The sequence below is a fragment of the Buteo buteo genome, chromosome 10, assembly GCF_964188355.1.
Source record: "Buteo buteo chromosome 10, bButBut1.hap1.1, whole genome shotgun sequence".
In the NCBI taxonomy this organism is placed as follows: domain Eukaryota; kingdom Metazoa; phylum Chordata; class Aves; order Accipitriformes; family Accipitridae; genus Buteo; species Buteo buteo.
The window spans coordinates 9052753-9069205 of NC_134180.1; the positions used below are offsets into that span (position 1 = coordinate 9052753).

At 62.5% G+C, this 16453-nt stretch overlaps 3 protein-coding genes across 4 annotated transcripts; all 3 read right to left on the reverse strand.

Moving 5' to 3' along the window:
• Positions 1-915: 915 nt before the first annotated feature.
• LOC142035432 (uncharacterized) lies at positions 916-3897 on the reverse strand. Its single transcript, XM_075037525.1, has 4 exons — positions 3392-3897; positions 2359-2832; positions 1807-1996; positions 916-1373 (listed from the first exon to the last, which is right to left on the reverse strand). Exons 1-4 carry the CDS (start codon positions 3467-3469, stop codon positions 1288-1290), a joined length of 828 nt encoding a protein of 275 aa, XP_074893626.1. The 5' UTR covers positions 3470-3897; the 3' UTR covers positions 916-1287.
• Positions 3898-7479: 3582 nt separating this feature from the next.
• Positions 7480-10122, reverse strand: LOC142035433 (uncharacterized). 2 transcript variants are annotated; one of them, XM_075037526.1, is made up of 4 exons: positions 9956-10122; positions 8923-9396; positions 8371-8560; positions 7480-7937 (listed from the first exon to the last, which is right to left on the reverse strand). In XM_075037526.1, exons 1-4 carry the CDS (start codon positions 10031-10033, stop codon positions 7852-7854), a joined length of 828 nt encoding a protein of 275 aa, XP_074893627.1. In that variant the 5' UTR covers positions 10034-10122; the 3' UTR covers positions 7480-7851. The 2 variants fall into 2 exon arrangements, with proteins under 2 accessions (XP_074893627.1, XP_074893628.1); XM_075037527.1 differs by having other exon boundaries at positions 8923-10093.
• A 1011-nt stretch (positions 10123-11133) lies between these two features.
• On the reverse strand, positions 11134-14115 carry LOC142035435 (uncharacterized). Its single transcript, XM_075037528.1, has 4 exons — positions 13610-14115; positions 12577-13050; positions 12025-12214; positions 11134-11591 (listed from the first exon to the last, which is right to left on the reverse strand). Exons 1-4 carry the CDS (start codon positions 13685-13687, stop codon positions 11506-11508), a joined length of 828 nt encoding a protein of 275 aa, XP_074893629.1. The 5' UTR covers positions 13688-14115; the 3' UTR covers positions 11134-11505.
• Positions 14116-16453: the final 2338 nt, after the last annotated feature.

The following is a 16453-nucleotide window of genomic DNA, read 5'->3' on the forward strand; positions in this document are numbered from 1 at the left end:
TTCTCCTGTGTTGAATATTGAAATGCTACTCGGATCTGACCGTTGTAGGGGATTAAAGCCGGGACCAGCATCCGTTGGGTGCTCCCCGACGGTCGTTACGAGGCTGGCTTTCTCCCCCGGTCACCTGGCTGCCGTCCAGCTGTCAGAGCAGAGAATCGTGTACATCTGCAGCCACAGTCACCTCTGCTCAAAAGAGAGACCCGCACGGGCCAACACGCCACGCTTTGCAACAAGGCATTTGGTTCTTTCTCTTTCGTGACTGACCCAACTTAACTCTCACCCTGCAGAGGCCTGCTGTTTTCTCCCTTGCGCCACTGCTGGGTACCGAGGCAGAAATGGCCGTGTGCCTCACCAGCCGAGCATCTTGAAAGAAAGCCCAGCACCTTCCTTACCCAGAGATGGGCAGTACGTGGGTCAGTAGGAAAACGTCTCGCTTTTCACGTGACGCGTGCCTACGTTTTGTTGGTCTGGAGCGTGCTAGTAAACGAAGACGGTCGGGTGCTCTTCGGCAGGACTTTTGCCGCGTTTCCTAGCCAGCACTGCCGCACGCGGGTGCTCTTAACCGTCGAGAGCGAGGAGTGCGATTAGCCTCGGATTATTGCTGGAGGGACAGAACCCACGGGGCCCCGGGCGTGCAGCTGCCACTGCCACCTTACTGGCACATGGGCATCCACCAGGGATCTGGCTGAGACATGGGCACCCCCTGGGAACCTCAGTGGGACGTGAGCCCCCTGCCGGGATGCGGGGCCCTCCCCCTGGAACACGGGCACCCCAGGGCACCTCACAGCCACGGATGCCCGTTCTCTCTCACCCCAGCTTTCCCGCTTCTCCTGGAGCGCCTGCTCCGCAAGCCTGCATGCAGCAGCCTGACTCCCACCACCGCCTTTCATGTTCCCGCTTCCCTGGATCCCCTCGGTACCAAAACGACACGTGCTACAGGAACAGTAAACTTTATTGGTCTGAAGAGTGCCAGAAGGTGGAGAAAGTAGGCTTCTCCCAGCAGGAGTTTTGCCGAGTTTCCCCGATGGCTCTGCTGCACGGGCATGGTCTGGCCGTCCCCTTTGGAGACACGGGGAGGAGCCCTGGCCTTCGGGATGCCGGTGGACCCTGGCAGCACCTTTGGGAGGGTGGAAAAGGGGACCCTCCCCAGGGGTCTTCATCCGAGAGTTGCCAAATGCCTGTTGGCTGTTGTGCCAGGTGGGCACGGGCAACCCGCCAGGACGTGGCCACCCGTTGGCCGTGGCCACCGTGCAGGAACGTGATCATCGGGGCGATAACGGCCTCCAGCTAGCAGGAGAGGCTGCAGTCAGCGGAGGTGCCCTCAGCCCACGAGCCTTCGGCTGGCTGCCACTCTGAAGAGAATTCCCTGTTAGCTGGATGAAAACGCTACAGCTGCAATTGTTATCCACCCACTTCCTAACCCCTGCCCCTCTTCCTAAAGCCTAAGGAACCCACGGGGTCATGGGCAGGCACTGGCCACTGCCACCTTACAGGGACATGGGGAGCAAGCACCACACTCCTCACCGGGGCATGGGCAGGCACCGGGCACCTCAGTGGGACACAGGCACCCACCGGGAACCTCACAGGGATGTGGGCACCCTGCCAGGACAGGGGCCCCTACTCCTGGGCTGTGGGCACCCGTGGGGCACCTCACAGCCACAGATGCCTGTTCCCTCCTGCCGCAGGTCCCACCCTTCATGGACAGCAGCACCCGCTTGCACCACTGCCTTTGGCGTCGCCAATCCGCCGGGCGCACGCTCTAGCTGGAGCTGCACGGGGAGCTGGAGAAGGCTCTCCCCTGATTACCTTCTTCTCGTGCCACCTTGCTGGAGTACTGGCGCCGGAGCTCTTTCAGGCAGAGGCGGTGGGTGCGCCTCAGGCTCCTGACCAGCAAGGCGATTTTGACCTCCATTAGGCAGAGCAATTCGTAGCTGGAGACGGTGCGCTTTCCCAGGCGGCCTGTCCCCACGGAAGTTGAGGCCGTCTGTCCACCTCCCTGGAAATGAGAGAGACAGGGGCACAGTGAAGCAGGTGGGGGCCTGGGGGGCCGAGAAGTGTCCTGCTGGGCTTGGCTTCCTCTGGAAGAACTCCAGCCTCGCAGGACTGCTCCGGGCAGCACGTTGGGCTGAGGAAACCTCTGGCAGGCCCCGTGTTGTGCTGGGGGCTAGCGGGGGGTTTCAGCCCCGCGGCTTGGCGGGTCCCTGGGGAAGAGGCAGAGGAGCTCTTGGGGCCTGCTGAGGCTTTCTTGCCCGCGCTGGGTTTTGGGTTTAGATTGCAAGCCTTCTTGGCCAAGGCTGTTGTGGTTCCCTGCTCCCCACAACCCGGTCCCTTCCTGTGTGGCTGATCTCGATTGCTCACCTGTCCCTGGGGTCTCTTCACATTTCTCCAGCGGCCAAGTGCAATCCAAACCACGTGGAACAGCCACAGGGTTTGCCCGGCCCTGCAAAGCTGCCAGGTCCTGTCGAGCTGGACAAGGTGGTCCCAAAGCTGGCGCAGAGGGCAGTACAGCTCAGAGGCTACGCTCTCTGTGCCAACGGGCAGTTGCTTCAGGCCCTCAGGAGCGAGGGCCATCCTGAACCTGGTCCAGCCGTGGGGGCTGCGAAGGCCAATGGTGCTGGTCCATTCGGAGGCCATGCTGTCGGCGACAGCGGGCGGTTGCTTCGGGCCCTCAGGAGCGACGGCCATCCTGAGCCTGGTCCAGCCGCGGGGGCTGCGAAGGCCAATGGTGCTGCTCCATTCAGAGGCCACGCTCTCAGCGACAACGGGTGGCTGCTTCAGGTTTTCAGGAAGGACTTCTATGCTGACTACGAAGCAGTCAGTGTGGATGCAAAGCTGAAGGGCACCAGGGAACAGAAGCAACATGCAGAGAGCCATGGTGAGGGATCGAACTGGACTGAGCCTCATCGTGGTCTCTGCCGAGGAAAAAAATCTCGACGCGCAATCTGGCTTGGGCTGTCAGCCCGAGCAGAGTTCAGGCAGTGACCACCAGAACCGAGTGGCCACCCTGCGTGTCTGCGCTTACAAGGGTTGCTGACGTGACGAGTCACGGGCTGATGCCACGCAAGGCTCTGTGATGTCACAAAGCCTTTCCTTGCCCACCTGGCAGGTCAGGAAGGGTGGGCAGATCTGGGGAGGCCTTGTGTAGGCAGATTTTGAAGCCTGCTGCTCCCACTGCTGTGCCCATTGGTGGACACTGAGCCCAGCAGTGGAGCAGGACTGTGTCCCACGTGGTTGGGGCTATGCCCTGAACTTGTCAGTGAGAGGGAGCTGTGGCCAGAGCTCTACCCAAGCTGCGTTCAGCAGCCGGGCAGCCGTGACACGGTTCAGCTCAAAATCCTCTTGGGGGCTAAGTGGCAGCCTATGTAAAGAGGAAAGCCAAATATGCACTCACTTTGACAAAAATCCTTTCCCTGCCGGAGCAGGGGGTTGGATAAACTGACCTCCAGAGGTGCCTCCCAACCGCAGCCATTCCGTGAATTGTGATGTATTTTCAGCACGAAGAAATGCAAAGGCTTTCCTGCTGTTGGCCTCCTTAGTCACAAGCACGACCCTTCTGTGCCCGCGCTGGGCTCCTGGAAGGCCTTGGTAGGTGGCACCGGTGGGCCACCGTGCTCCAGGTCCAGCTGGGAGGTGAGCTGGTGCCAGCTTGATCCCTTCTCCTGTGTTGAATATTGAAATGCTACTCGGATCTGACCGTTGTAGGGGATTAAAGCCGGGACCAGCATCCGTTGGGTGCTCCCCGACGGTCGTTACGAGGCTGGCTTTCTCCCCCGGTCACCTGGCTGCCGTCCAGCTGTCAGAGCAGAGAATCGTGTACATCTGCAGCCACAGTCACCTCTGCTCAAAAGAGAGACCCGCACGGGCCAACACGCCACGCTTTGCAACAAGGCATTTGGTTCTTTCTCTTTCGTGACTGACCCAACTTAACTCTCATCCTGCAGAGGCCTGCTGTTTTCTCCCTTGCGCCACCCTCCGACAGGGCCTTTCCCCTCGGCAACGAAACCTGCGAGCGGCTGGAGAAGCCGGCAGGGAGCAGCCGGGATGTGCTGGCTGGTGGCTGTGGGGTCAGTGCCTGGGGGACAGGGCTGCCGGCTACAAGATGGCTCGAATTGGCCCCACGGGATGGGGTGCCACCGGCCAGGGGGCCATGGGGACAGCACCGCTGGGGATGGGGACAGGGGGCCTTGGGGCTTTGGGGCCACCAGGGCTGGCAGCCTGGGGAGGGGGGGAGACTGGGGCCCTGGGAGGAAGGGAAGAGGGCTTGCAGGGGGTCCAGGGGGCTGCGGGTGAGAACACTTGCCACCTCGAGTGTAAATGTGTCCCCGGCGGCTGGAGCCCGAGTAGCCTCAGACACGCTCACAGGGGTTGGCCTGCACGGTGCTAAACTGTTGCCAAAAAGGTGGAGTAAAGAAACTAGGTTGGCCTGAGAAGACAGCGGTTCCACCGGCTTGTGCAGCGTCGTAGATACTCCGGGGACGGAGGGAGGGCAGATGAGGCTGGCACGCAGGGGCCTGGCTTGCAGCAGGCAGGGTGGCGGCGCCCAGGGCCTAGCGGATGAGACTAGGCCTCGAGGGGCTGTGGGGACCGGCGCACGGGGCAAGACCCTCTCCCTGCGCCCCGACAAACACCCCAGAGCACGTGGAGGTGGAGAGAGACAAGGCTTTATTGGGAGGGGCGGTCAGAAAGGCAGCCGCCCCTCACTGACCGCTGGGAGGATCTTTCCCAGTGCATATGCCAGATCGGCGTAGGCCTCCTCAGGCAGCACAGGCGGCAGCAGGCGGCAGAAGAGCCCAGGGTGGTAGCAGGAGGCGTAAAGCACGGCGGCAGCCACTGCGAAGCCGACAGCCAGCTCCAGGCTGACCAAGAGCAGGAGGAGTGTCCTGTGGGGCAGAAGAGGTATGCCCCACAGGACAGGGCAGGGTGGATGCATCCCAGCCCCAAGAGGGATGGAGGGGGCCGTTCCGGGAGCCCCACGGGCCGCTTCCCCAGCCGTTCCTCATCGCTCCCTCCGGCAGGGTGGGACACGAGACTCCGAGTGGGGACATGCACTGCAGCCAGTAACAGAAGCCACGTCTCCTCGCCAGCACATCCCTCTCCTGCAGGTCAACGCAGAGCAAGGACACTTGTCAAGCGCTGCCGCACGGCTGGGACAGCTGGAGCTGCCCGGTGCCCCCAGCCTCCGCCTTGCGCAGGAGCGTAGCCCATGCGTGGCTGGCACCTCCATGGACCCCTCTCCCCACGCTGGCAGGGCAGGGGCTGGCACAGGCTCTCCCCCTTACCAGCTGTGCTTCCACCACCTCCAGCAGCACAGTCTCTGGCAGCGTCTCTGCCTCTGATAGTGGCTGCAGGCAACAGGGCTTGCTGGGAGGAGCCACGCCGGGGGTCCCCTTCCAAACATACACCGCCCCAGGCAGGGATGGGGCTCCCCTGGCACCAGCGTTGGCAGCCCCATCGCGCCGGGTGCTGCAGGGACCCCCCTGGACACCCGTGTGGGGCGAGGGGCCCTGCTTACCAGGCCTCTTCCTCCTCCAGTGCCTCTTCCAGGTGTCTTCTTTCCTGACGCAGCGCCTGGGAGAGGGAAGGGTCCGAGTCCCTGAGCCTGCTGTGGCCCTCCTCCAACCCCCCCACCCCAGGGCCCGTGGGCACCCACCCGTTTTGCCCTGGCCCCTTCAGCACTACCTCATTCTCCTGCTCATCCTCCTTGAGCCAGGCTGCCAGCAGGGCACAGGGCTTTTCCTCCTGCAAAACCACAGGCGCATCATGCAGGCGGCTGGGCTGGGACCTTGGCACCCTCGCCCCTCTCCAGCCCCAGGGCCGTACCCACTCACTCCCCCACTGCCCCAGGGCACTACTGGGAAACTGGGCGACTGGCAAGGCTGGGCGTGGGGAAGTGATGGACACCCCCCTATCCTGGGGAAATTGTCCTCCCCAGTCACGCCACTGCCTGCGGCCACTGGGCAACCAGCGCTAGGTGCCCCTCTCTGAGCGGGGGGGTTGGACAAGACAAGAAGACCTCCAGCGGTCCCTCCCAACCTCTCAGCCCCAGCCGGCGCAGCTCTGGGTCATGGGCAGAGGAGAGGACACCAACCTTAGTGTTGAGCTGCCGTATGGCGCTGTGCAGCTCCTGACGGTTCTCCTCCTGTGTGTGGAAAGGAGAGCAGGGGCCGGGGTCTGCAGCCCCAGCCCCTGCGGACCGGGAGTCCCTCCACACCTACCACACGCTGCAGCAGCTCCTTACCGCTCGCTGTCGGTGCGGAGCTCTGCACACAATCTCTGCTGGCTCCTCCGTCAGTCACCGCAGTCTCTGCTGCCTGCAGGAATGGGGAACCGTCAGATGCCCTCTCACTGACACACTCCCCCTCGTACATGGCGCTGCCCCTGCTTCCCATGTTGCAGTGCCCATCAGCCACCTGCACACCCACACCTGGCCGGTGGTCCTGTGTGCCCCCTCGCTCTATGCCCGGCTCAGCCTGCACTAGCTGGCTGCCCAGGACTTGGCAGGAGGTGGGGGGGGCCACGAGGGACCTGCACCGCTGTGCCTCCTTCTGCCTTTCCCCAAAAGCAGTCTGCCCAGGAGAGAAGAGGGAACAGGAACGTCTCCAGGAGACGTAGGGGATTAAAGCCGGGACCAGCATCCGTTGGGTGCTCCCCGACGGTCGTTACGAGGCTGGCTTTCTCCCCCGGTCACCTGGCTGCCGTCCAGCTGTCAGAGCAGAGAATCGTGTACATCTGCAGCCACAGTCACCTCTGCTCAAAAGAGAGACCCGCACGGGCCAACACGCCACGCTTTGCAACAAGGCATTTGGTTCTTTCTCTTTCGTGACTGACCCAACTTAACTCTCACCCTGCAGAGGCCTGCTGTTTTCTCCCTTGCGCCACTGCTGGGTACCGAGGCAGAAATGGCCGTGTGCCTCACCAGCCGAGCATCTTGAAAGAAAGCCCAGCACCTTCCTTACCCAGAGATGGGCAGTACGTGGGTCAGTAGGAAAACGTCTCGCTTTTCACGTGACGCGTGCCTACGTTTTGTTGGTCTGGAGCGTGCTAGTAAACGAAGACGGTCGGGTGCTCTTCGGCAGGACTTTTGCCGCGTTTCCTAGCCAGCACTGCCGCACGCGGGTGCTCTTAACCGTCGAGAGCGAGGAGTGCGATTAGCCTCGGATTATTGCTGGAGGGACAGAACCCACGGGGCCCCGGGCGTGCAGCTGCCACTGCCACCTTACTGGCACATGGGCATCCACCAGGGATCTGGCTGAGACATGGGCACCCCCTGGGAACCTCAGTGGGACGTGAGCCCCCTGCCGGGATGCGGGGCCCTCCCCCTGGAACACGGGCACCCCAGGGCACCTCACAGCCACGGATGCCCGTTCTCTCTCACCCCAGCTTTCCCGCTTCTCCTGGAGCGCCTGCTCCGCAAGCCTGCATGCAGCAGCCTGACTCCCACCACCGCCTTTCATGTTCCCGCTTCCCTGGATCCCCTCGGTACCAAAACGACACGTGCTACAGGAACAGTAAACTTTATTGGTCTGAAGAGTGCCAGAAGGTGGAGAAAGTAGGCTTCTCCCAGCAGGAGTTTTGCCGAGTTTCCCCGATGGCTCTGCTGCACGGGCATGGTCTGGCCGTCCCCTTTGGAGACACGGGGAGGAGCCCTGGCCTTCGGGATGCCGGTGGACCCTGGCAGCACCTTTGGGAGGGTGGAAAAGGGGACCCTCCCCAGGGGTCTTCATCCGAGAGTTGCCAAATGCCTGTTGGCTGTTGTGCCAGGTGGGCACGGGCAACCCGCCAGGACGTGGCCACCCGTTGGCCGTGGCCACCGTGCAGGAACGTGATCATCGGGGCGATAACGGCCTCCAGCTAGCAGGAGAGGCTGCAGTCAGCGGAGGTGCCCTCAGCCCACGAGCCTTCGGCTGGCTGCCACTCTGAAGAGAATTCCCTGTTAGCTGGATGAAAACGCTACAGTTGCAATTGTTATCCACCCACTTCCTAACCCCTGCCCCTCTTCCTAAAGCCTAAGGAACCCACGGGGTCATGGGCAGGCACTGGCCACTGCCACCTTACAGGGACATGGGGAGCAAGCACCACACTCCTCACCGGGGCATGGGCAGGCACCGGGCACCTCAGTGGGACACAGGCACCCACCGGGAACCTCACAGGGATGTGGGCACCCTGCCAGGACAGGGGCCCCTACTCCTGGGCTGTGGGCACCCGTGGGGCACCTCACAGCCACAGATGCCTGTTCCCTCCTGCCGCAGGTCCCACCCTTCATGGACAGCAGCACCCGCTTGCACCACTGCCTTTGGCGTCGCCAATCCGCCGGGCGCACGCTCTAGCTGGAGCTGCACGGGGAGCTGGAGAAGGCTCTCCCCTGATTACCTTCTTCTCGTGCCACCTTGCTGGAGTACTGGCGCCGGAGCTCTTTCAGGCGGAGGCGGTGGGTGCGCCTCAGGCTCCTGACCAGCAAGGCGATTTTGACCTCCATTAGGCAGAGCAATTCGTAGCTGGAGACGGTGCGCTTTCCCAGGCGGCCTGTCCCCACGGAAGTTGAGGCCGTCTGTCCACCTCCCTGGAAATGAGAGAGACAGGGGCACAGTGAAGCAGGTGGGGGCCTGGGGGGCCGAGAAGTGTCCTGCTGGGCTTGGCTTCCTCTGGAAGAACTCCAGCCTCGCAGGACTGCTCCGGGCAGCACGTTGGGCTGAGGAAACCTCTGGCAGGCCCCGTGTTGTGCTGGGGGCTAGCGGGGGGTTTCAGCCCCGCGGCTTGGCGGGTCCCTGGGGAAGAGGCAGAGGAGCTCTTGGGGCCTGCTGAGGCTTTCTTGCCCGCGCTGGGTTTTGGGTTTAGATTGCAAGCCTTCTTGGCCAAGGCTGTTGTGGTTCCCTGCTCCCCACAACCCGGTCCCTTCCTGTGTGGCTGATCTCGATTGCTCACCTGTCCCTGGGGTCTCTTCACATTTCTCCAGCGGCCAAGTGCAATCCAAACCACGTGGAACAGCCACAGGGTTTGCCCGGCCCTGCAAAGCTGCCAGGTCCTGTCGAGCTGGACAAGGTGGTCCCAAAGCTGGCGCAGAGGGCAGTACAGCTCAGAGGCTACGCTCTCTGTGCCAACGGGCAGTTGCTTCAGGCCCTCAGGAGCGAGGGCCATCCTGAACCTGGTCCAGCCGTGGGGGCTGCGAAGGCCAATGGTGCTGGTCCATTCGGAGGCCATGCTGTCGGCGACAGCGGGCGGTTGCTTCGGGCCCTCAGGAGCGACGGCCATCCTGAGCCTGGTCCAGCCGCGGGGGCTGCGAAGGCCAATGGTGCTGCTCCATTCAGAGGCCACGCTCTCAGCGACAACGGGTGGCTGCTTCAGGTTTTCAGGAAGGACTTCTATGCTGACTACGAAGCAGTCAGTGTGGATGCAAAGCTGAAGGGCACCAGGGAACAGAAGCAACATGCAGAGAGCCATGGTGAGGGATCGAACTGGACTGAGCCTCATCGTGGTCTCTGCCGAGGAAAAAAATCTCGACGCGCAATCTGGCTTGGGCTGTCAGCCCGAGCAGAGTTCAGGCAGTGACCACCAGAACCGAGTGGCCACCCTGCGTGTCTGCGCTTACAAGGGTTGCTGACGTGACGAGTCACGGGCTGATGCCACGCAAGGCTCTGTGATGTCACAAAGCCTTTCCTTGCCCACCTGGCAGGTCAGGAAGGGTGGGCAGATCTGGGGAGGCCTTGTGTAGGCAGATTTTGAAGCCTGCTGCTCCCACTGCTGTGCCCATTGGTGGACACTGAGCCCAGCAGTGGAGCAGGACTGTGTCCCACGTGGTTGGGGCTATGCCCTGAACTTGTCAGTGAGAGGGAGCTGTGGCCAGAGCTCTACCCAAGCTGCGTTCAGCAGCCGGGCAGCCGTGACACGGTTCAGCTCAAAATCCTCTTGGGGGCTAAGTGGCAGCCTATGTAAAGAGGAAAGCCAAATATGCACTCACTTTGACAAAAATCCTTTCCCTGCCGGAGCAGGGGGTTGGATAAACTGACCTCCAGAGGTGCCTCCCAACCGCAGCCATTCCGTGAATTGTGATGTATTTTCAGCACGAAGAAATGCAAAGGCTTTCCTGCTGTTGGCCTCCTTAGTCACAAGCACGACCCTTCTGTGCCCGCGCTGGGCTCCTGGAAGGCCTTGGTAGGTGGCACCGGTGGGCCACCGTGCTCCAGGTCCAGCTGGGAGGTAAGCTGGTGCCAGCTTGATCCCTTCTCCTGTGTTGAATATTGAAATGCTACTCGGATCTGACCGTTGTAGGGGATTAAAGCCGGGACCAGCATCCGTTGGGTGCTCCCCGACGGTCGTTACGAGGCTGGCTTTCTCCCCCGGTCACCTGGCTGCCGTCCAGCTGTCAGAGCAGAGAATCGTGTACATCTGCAGCCACAGTCACCTCTGCTCAAAAGAGAGACCCGCACGGGCCAACACGCCACGCTTTGCAACAAGGCATTTGGTTCTTTCTCTTTCGTGACTGACCCAACTTAACTCTCACCCTGCAGAGGCCTGCTGTTTTCTCCCTTGCGCCACTGCTGGGTACCGAGGCAGAAATGGCCGTGTGCCTCACCAGCCGAGCATCTTGAAAGAAAGCCCAGCACCTTCCTTACCCAGAGATGGGCAGTACGTGGGTCAGTAGGAAAACGTCTCGCTTTTCACGTGACGCGTGCCTACGTTTTGTTGGTCTGGAGCGTGCTAGTAAACGAAGACGGTCGGGTGCTCTTCGGCAGGACTTTTGCCGCGTTTCCTAGCCAGCACTGCCGCACGCGGGTGCTCTTAACCGTCGAGAGCGAGGAGTGCGATTAGCCTCGGATTATTGCTGGAGGGACAGAACCCACGGGGCCCCGGGCGTGCAGCTGCCACTGCCACCTTACTGGCACATGGGCATCCACCAGGGATCTGGCTGAGACATGGGCACCCCCTGGGAACCTCAGTGGGACGTGAGCCCCCTGCCGGGATGCGGGGCCCTCCCCCTGGAACACGGGCACCCCAGGGCACCTCACAGCCACGGATGCCCGTTCTCTCTCACCCCAGCTTTCCCGCTTCTCCTGGAGCGCCTGCTCCGCAAGCCTGCATGCAGCAGCCTGACTCCCACCACCGCCTTTCATGTTCCCGCTTCCCTGGATCCCCTCGGTACCAAAACGACACGTGCTACAGGAACAGTAAACTTTATTGGTCTGAAGAGTGCCAGAAGGTGGAGAAAGTAGGCTTCTCCCAGCAGGAGTTTTGCCGAGTTTCCCCGATGGCTCTGCTGCACGGGCATGGTCTGGCCGTCCCCTTTGGAGACACGGGGAGGAGCCCTGGCCTTCGGGATGCCGGTGGACCCTGGCAGCACCTTTGGGAGGGTGGAAAAGGGGACCCTCCCCAGGGGTCTTCATCCGAGAGTTGCCAAATGCCTGTTGGCTGTTGTGCCAGGTGGGCACGGGCAACCCGCCAGGACGTGGCCACCCGTTGGCCGTGGCCACCGTGCAGGAACGTGATCATCGGGGCGATAACGGCCTCCAGCTAGCAGGAGAGGCTGCAGTCAGCGGAGGTGCCCTCAGCCCACGAGCCTTCGGCTGGCTGCCACTCTGAAGAGAATTCCCTGTTAGCTGGATGAAAACGCTACAGCTGCAATTGTTATCCACCCACTTCCTAACCCCTGCCCCTCTTCCTAAAGCCTAAGGAACCCACGGGGTCATGGGCAGGCACTGGCCACTGCCACCTTACAGGGACATGGGGAGCAAGCACCACACTCCTCACCGGGGCATGGGCAGGCACCGGGCACCTCAGTGGGACACAGGCACCCACCGGGAACCTCACAGGGATGTGGGCACCCTGCCAGGACAGGGGCCCCTACTCCTGGGCTGTGGGCACCCGTGGGGCACCTCACAGCCACAGATGCCTGTTCCCTCCTGCCGCAGGTCCCACCCTTCATGGACAGCAGCACCCGCTTGCACCACTGCCTTTGGCGTCGCCAATCCGCCGGGCGCACGCTCTAGCTGGAGCTGCACGGGGAGCTGGAGAAGGCTCTCCCCTGATTACCTTCTTCTCGTGCCACCTTGCTGGAGTACTGGCGCCGGAGCTCTTTCAGGCAGAGGCGGTGGGTGCGCCTCAGGCTCCTGACCAGCAAGGCGATTTTGACCTCCATTAGGCAGAGCAATTCGTAGCTGGAGACGGTGCGCTTTCCCAGGCGGCCTGTCCCCACGGAAGTTGAGGCCGTCTGTCCACCTCCCTGGAAATGAGAGAGACAGGGGCACAGTGAAGCAGGTGGGGGCCTGGGGGGCCGAGAAGTGTCCTGCTGGGCTTGGCTTCCTCTGGAAGAACTCCAGCCTCGCAGGACTGCTCCGGGCAGCACGTTGGGCTGAGGAAACCTCTGGCAGGCCCCGTGTTGTGCTGGGGGCTAGCGGGGGGTTTCAGCCCCGCGGCTTGGCGGGTCCCTGGGGAAGAGGCAGAGGAGCTCTTGGGGCCTGCTGAGGCTTTCTTGCCCGCGCTGGGTTTTGGGTTTAGATTGCAAGCCTTCTTGGCCAAGGCTGTTGTGGTTCCCTGCTCCCCACAACCCGGTCCCTTCCTGTGTGGCTGATCTCGATTGCTCACCTGTCCCTGGGGTCTCTTCACATTTCTCCAGCGGCCAAGTGCAATCCAAACCACGTGGAACAGCCACAGGGTTTGCCCGGCCCTGCAAAGCTGCCAGGTCCTGTCGAGCTGGACAAGGTGGTCCCAAAGCTGGCGCAGAGGGCAGTACAGCTCAGAGGCTACGCTCTCTGTGCCAACGGGCAGTTGCTTCAGGCCCTCAGGAGCGAGGGCCATCCTGAACCTGGTCCAGCCGTGGGGGCTGCGAAGGCCAATGGTGCTGGTCCATTCGGAGGCCATGCTGTCGGCGACAGCGGGCGGTTGCTTCGGGCCCTCAGGAGCGACGGCCATCCTGAGCCTGGTCCAGCCGCGGGGGCTGCGAAGGCCAATGGTGCTGCTCCATTCAGAGGCCACGCTCTCAGCGACAACGGGTGGCTGCTTCAGGTTTTCAGGAAGGACTTCTATGCTGACTACGAAGCAGTCAGTGTGGATGCAAAGCTGAAGGGCACCAGGGAACAGAAGCAACATGCAGAGAGCCATGGTGAGGGATCGAACTGGACTGAGCCTCATCGTGGTCTCTGCCGAGGAAAAAAATCTCGACGCGCAATCTGGCTTGGGCTGTCAGCCCGAGCAGAGTTCAGGCAGTGACCACCAGAACCGAGTGGCCACCCTGCGTGTCTGCGCTTACAAGGGTTGCTGACGTGACGAGTCACGGGCTGATGCCACGCAAGGCTCTGTGATGTCACAAAGCCTTTCCTTGCCCACCTGGCAGGTCAGGAAGGGTGGGCAGATCTGGGGAGGCCTTGTGTAGGCAGATTTTGAAGCCTGCTGCTCCCACTGCTGTGCCCATTGGTGGACACTGAGCCCAGCAGTGGAGCAGGACTGTGTCCCACGTGGTTGGGGCTATGCCCTGAACTTGTCAGTGAGAGGGAGCTGTGGCCAGAGCTCTACCCAAGCTGCGTTCAGCAGCCGGGCAGCCGTGACACGGTTCAGCTCAAAATCCTCTTGGGGGCTAAGTGGCAGCCTATGTAAAGAGGAAAGCCAAATATGCACTCACTTTGACAAAAATCCTTTCCCTGCCGGAGCAGGGGGTTGGATAAACTGACCTCCAGAGGTGCCTCCCAACCGCAGCCATTCCGTGAATTGTGATGTATTTTCAGCACGAAGAAATGCAAAGGCTTTCCTGCTGTTGGCCTCCTTAGTCACAAGCACGACCCTTCTGTGCCCGCGCTGGGCTCCTGGAAGGCCTTGGTAGGTGGCACCGGTGGGCCACCGTGCTCCAGGTCCAGCTGGGAGGTGAGCTGGTGCCAGCTTGATCCCTTCTCCTGTGTTGAATATTGAAATGCTACTCGGATCTGACCGTTGTAGGGGATTAAAGCCGGGACCAGCATCCGTTGGGTGCTCCCCGACGGTCGTTACGAGGCTGGCTTTCTCCCCCGGTCACCTGGCTGCCGTCCAGCTGTCAGAGCAGAGAATCGTGTACATCTGCAGCCACAGTCACCTCTGCTCAAAAGAGAGACCCGCACGGGCCAACACGCCACGCTTTGCAACAAGGCATTTGGTTCTTTCTCTTTCGTGACTGACCCAACTTAACTCTCATCCTGCAGAGGCCTGCTGTTTTCTCCCTTGCGCCACCCTCCGACAGGGCCTTTCCCCTCGGCAACGAAACCTGCGAGCGGCTGGAGAAGCCGGCAGGGAGCAGCCGGGATGTGCTGGCTGGTGGCTGTGGGGTCAGTGCCTGGGGGACAGGGCTGCCGGCTACAAGATGGCTCGAATTGGCCCCACGGGATGGGGTGCCACCGGCCAGGGGGCCATGGGGACAGCACCGCTGGGGATGGGGACAGGGGGCCTTGGGGCTTTGGGGCCACCAGGGCTGGCAGCCTGGGGAGGGGGGGAGACTGGGGCCCTGGGAGGAAGGGAAGAGGGCTTGCAGGGGGTCCAGGGGGCTGCGGGTGAGAACACTTGCCACCTCGAGTGTAAATGTGTCCCCGGCGGCTGGAGCCCGAGTAGCCTCAGACACGCTCACAGGGGTTGGCCTGCACGGTGCTAAACTGTTGCCAAAAAGGTGGAGTAAAGAAACTAGGTTGGCCTGAGAAGACAGCGGTTCCACCGGCTTGTGCAGCGTCGTAGATACTCCGGGGACGGAGGGAGGGCAGATGAGGCTGGCACGCAGGGGCCTGGCTTGCAGCAGGCAGGGTGGCGGCGCCCAGGGCCTAGCGGATGAGACTAGGCCTCGAGGGGCTGTGGGGACCGGCGCACGGGGCAAGACCCTCTCCCTGCGCCCCGACAAACACCCCAGAGCACGTGGAGGTGGAGAGAGACAAGGCTTTATTGGGAGGGGCGGTCAGAAAGGCAGCCGCCCCTCACTGACCGCTGGGAGGATCTTTCCCAGTGCATATGCCAGATCGGCGTAGGCCTCCTCAGGCAGCACAGGCGGCAGCAGGCGGCAGAAGAGCCCAGGGTGGTAGCAGGAGGCGTAAAGCACGGCGGCAGCCACTGCGAAGCCGACAGCCAGCTCCAGGCTGACCAAGAGCAGGAGGAGTGTCCTGTGGGGCAGAAGAGGTATGCCCCACAGGACAGGGCAGGGTGGATGCATCCCAGCCCCAAGAGGGATGGAGGGGGCCGTTCCGGGAGCCCCACGGGCCGCTTCCCCAGCCGTTCCTCATCGCTCCCTCCGGCAGGGTGGGACACGAGACTCCGAGTGGGGACATGCACTGCAGCCAGTAACAGAAGCCACGTCTCCTCGCCAGCACATCCCTCTCCTGCAGGTCAACGCAGAGCAAGGACACTTGTCAAGCGCTGCCGCACGGCTGGGACAGCTGGAGCTGCCCGGTGCCCCCAGCCTCCGCCTTGCGCAGGAGCGTAGCCCATGCGTGGCTGGCACCTCCATGGACCCCTCTCCCCACGCTGGCAGGGCAGGGGCTGGCACAGGCTCTCCCCCTTACCAGCTGTGCTTCCACCACCTCCAGCAGCACAGTCTCTGGCAGCGTCTCTGCCTCTGATAGTGGCTGCAGGCAACAGGGCTTGCTGGGAGGAGCCACGCCGGGGGTCCCCTTCCAAACATACACCGCCCCAGGCAGGGATGGGGCTCCCCTGGCACCAGCGTTGGCAGCCCCATCGCGCCGGGTGCTGCAGGGACCCCCCTGGACACCCGTGTGGGGCGAGGGGCCCTGCTTACCAGGCCTCTTCCTCCTCCAGTGCCTCTTCCAGGTGTCTTCTTTCCTGACGCAGCGCCTGGGAGAGGGAAGGGTCCGAGTCCCTGAGCCTGCTGTGGCCCTCCTCCAACCCCCCCACCCCAGGGCCCGTGGGCACCCACCCGTTTTGCCCTGGCCCCTTCAGCACTACCTCATTCTCCTGCTCATCCTCCTTGAGCCAGGCTGCCAGCAGGGCACAGGGCTTTTCCTCCTGCAAAACCACAGGCGCATCATGCAGGCGGCTGGGCTGGGACCTTGGCACCCTCGCCCCTCTCCAGCCCCAGGGCCGTACCCACTCACTCCCCCACTGCCCCAGGGCACTACTGGGAAACTGGGCGACTGGCAAGGCTGGGCGTGGGGAAGTGATGGACACCCCCCTATCCTGGGGAAATTGTCCTCCCCAGTCACGCCACTGCCTGCGGCCACTGGGCAACCAGCGCTAGGTGCCCCTCTCTGAGCGGGGGGGTTGGACAAGACAAGAAGACCTCCAGCGGTCCCTCCCAACCTCTCAGCCCCAGCCGGCGCAGCTCTGGGTCATGGGCAGAGGAGAGGACACCAACCTTAGTGTTGAGCTGCCGTATGGCGCTGTGCAGCTCCTGACGGTTCTCCTCCTGTGTGTGGAAAGGAGAGCAGGGGCCGGGGTCTGCAGCCCCAGCCCCTGCGGACCGGGAGTCCCTCCACACCTACCACACGCTGCAGCAGCTCCT

What these genes read in the sequence shown, in the direction of transcription:
- LOC142035432 (XM_075037525.1), bottom strand. Translation starts at nt 3,469, where the DNA reads ATGGCTGCGGTTGGGAGGCACCTCTGGAGGTCAGTTTATCCAACCCCC. An exon ending in TGAAGAGACCCCAGGGACAG is followed by an intron (nt 1,997 to 2,358) that starts GTGAGCAATCGA and finishes TCTCATTTCCAG; the next exon opens with GGAGGTGGACAGACGGCCTC. An exon ending in CAAGGTGGCACGAGAAGAAG is followed by an intron (nt 1,374 to 1,806) that starts GTAATCAGGGGA and finishes GTTTTCATCCAG; the next exon opens with CTAACAGGGAATTCTCTTCA.
- LOC142035433 (XM_075037526.1), bottom strand. Translation starts at nt 10,033, where the DNA reads ATGGCTGCGGTTGGGAGGCACCTCTGGAGGTCAGTTTATCCAACCCCC. An exon ending in GGGAAAGGATTTTTGTCAAA is followed by an intron (nt 9,397 to 9,955) that starts GTGAGTGCATAT and finishes GGTGCCCTTCAG; the next exon opens with CTTTGCATCCACACTGACTG. An exon ending in TGAAGAGACCCCAGGGACAG is followed by an intron (nt 8,561 to 8,922) that starts GTGAGCAATCGA and finishes TCTCATTTCCAG; the next exon opens with GGAGGTGGACAGACGGCCTC.
- LOC142035435 (XM_075037528.1), bottom strand. Translation starts at nt 13,687, where the DNA reads ATGGCTGCGGTTGGGAGGCACCTCTGGAGGTCAGTTTATCCAACCCCC. An exon ending in TGAAGAGACCCCAGGGACAG is followed by an intron (nt 12,215 to 12,576) that starts GTGAGCAATCGA and finishes TCTCATTTCCAG; the next exon opens with GGAGGTGGACAGACGGCCTC. An exon ending in CAAGGTGGCACGAGAAGAAG is followed by an intron (nt 11,592 to 12,024) that starts GTAATCAGGGGA and finishes GTTTTCATCCAG; the next exon opens with CTAACAGGGAATTCTCTTCA.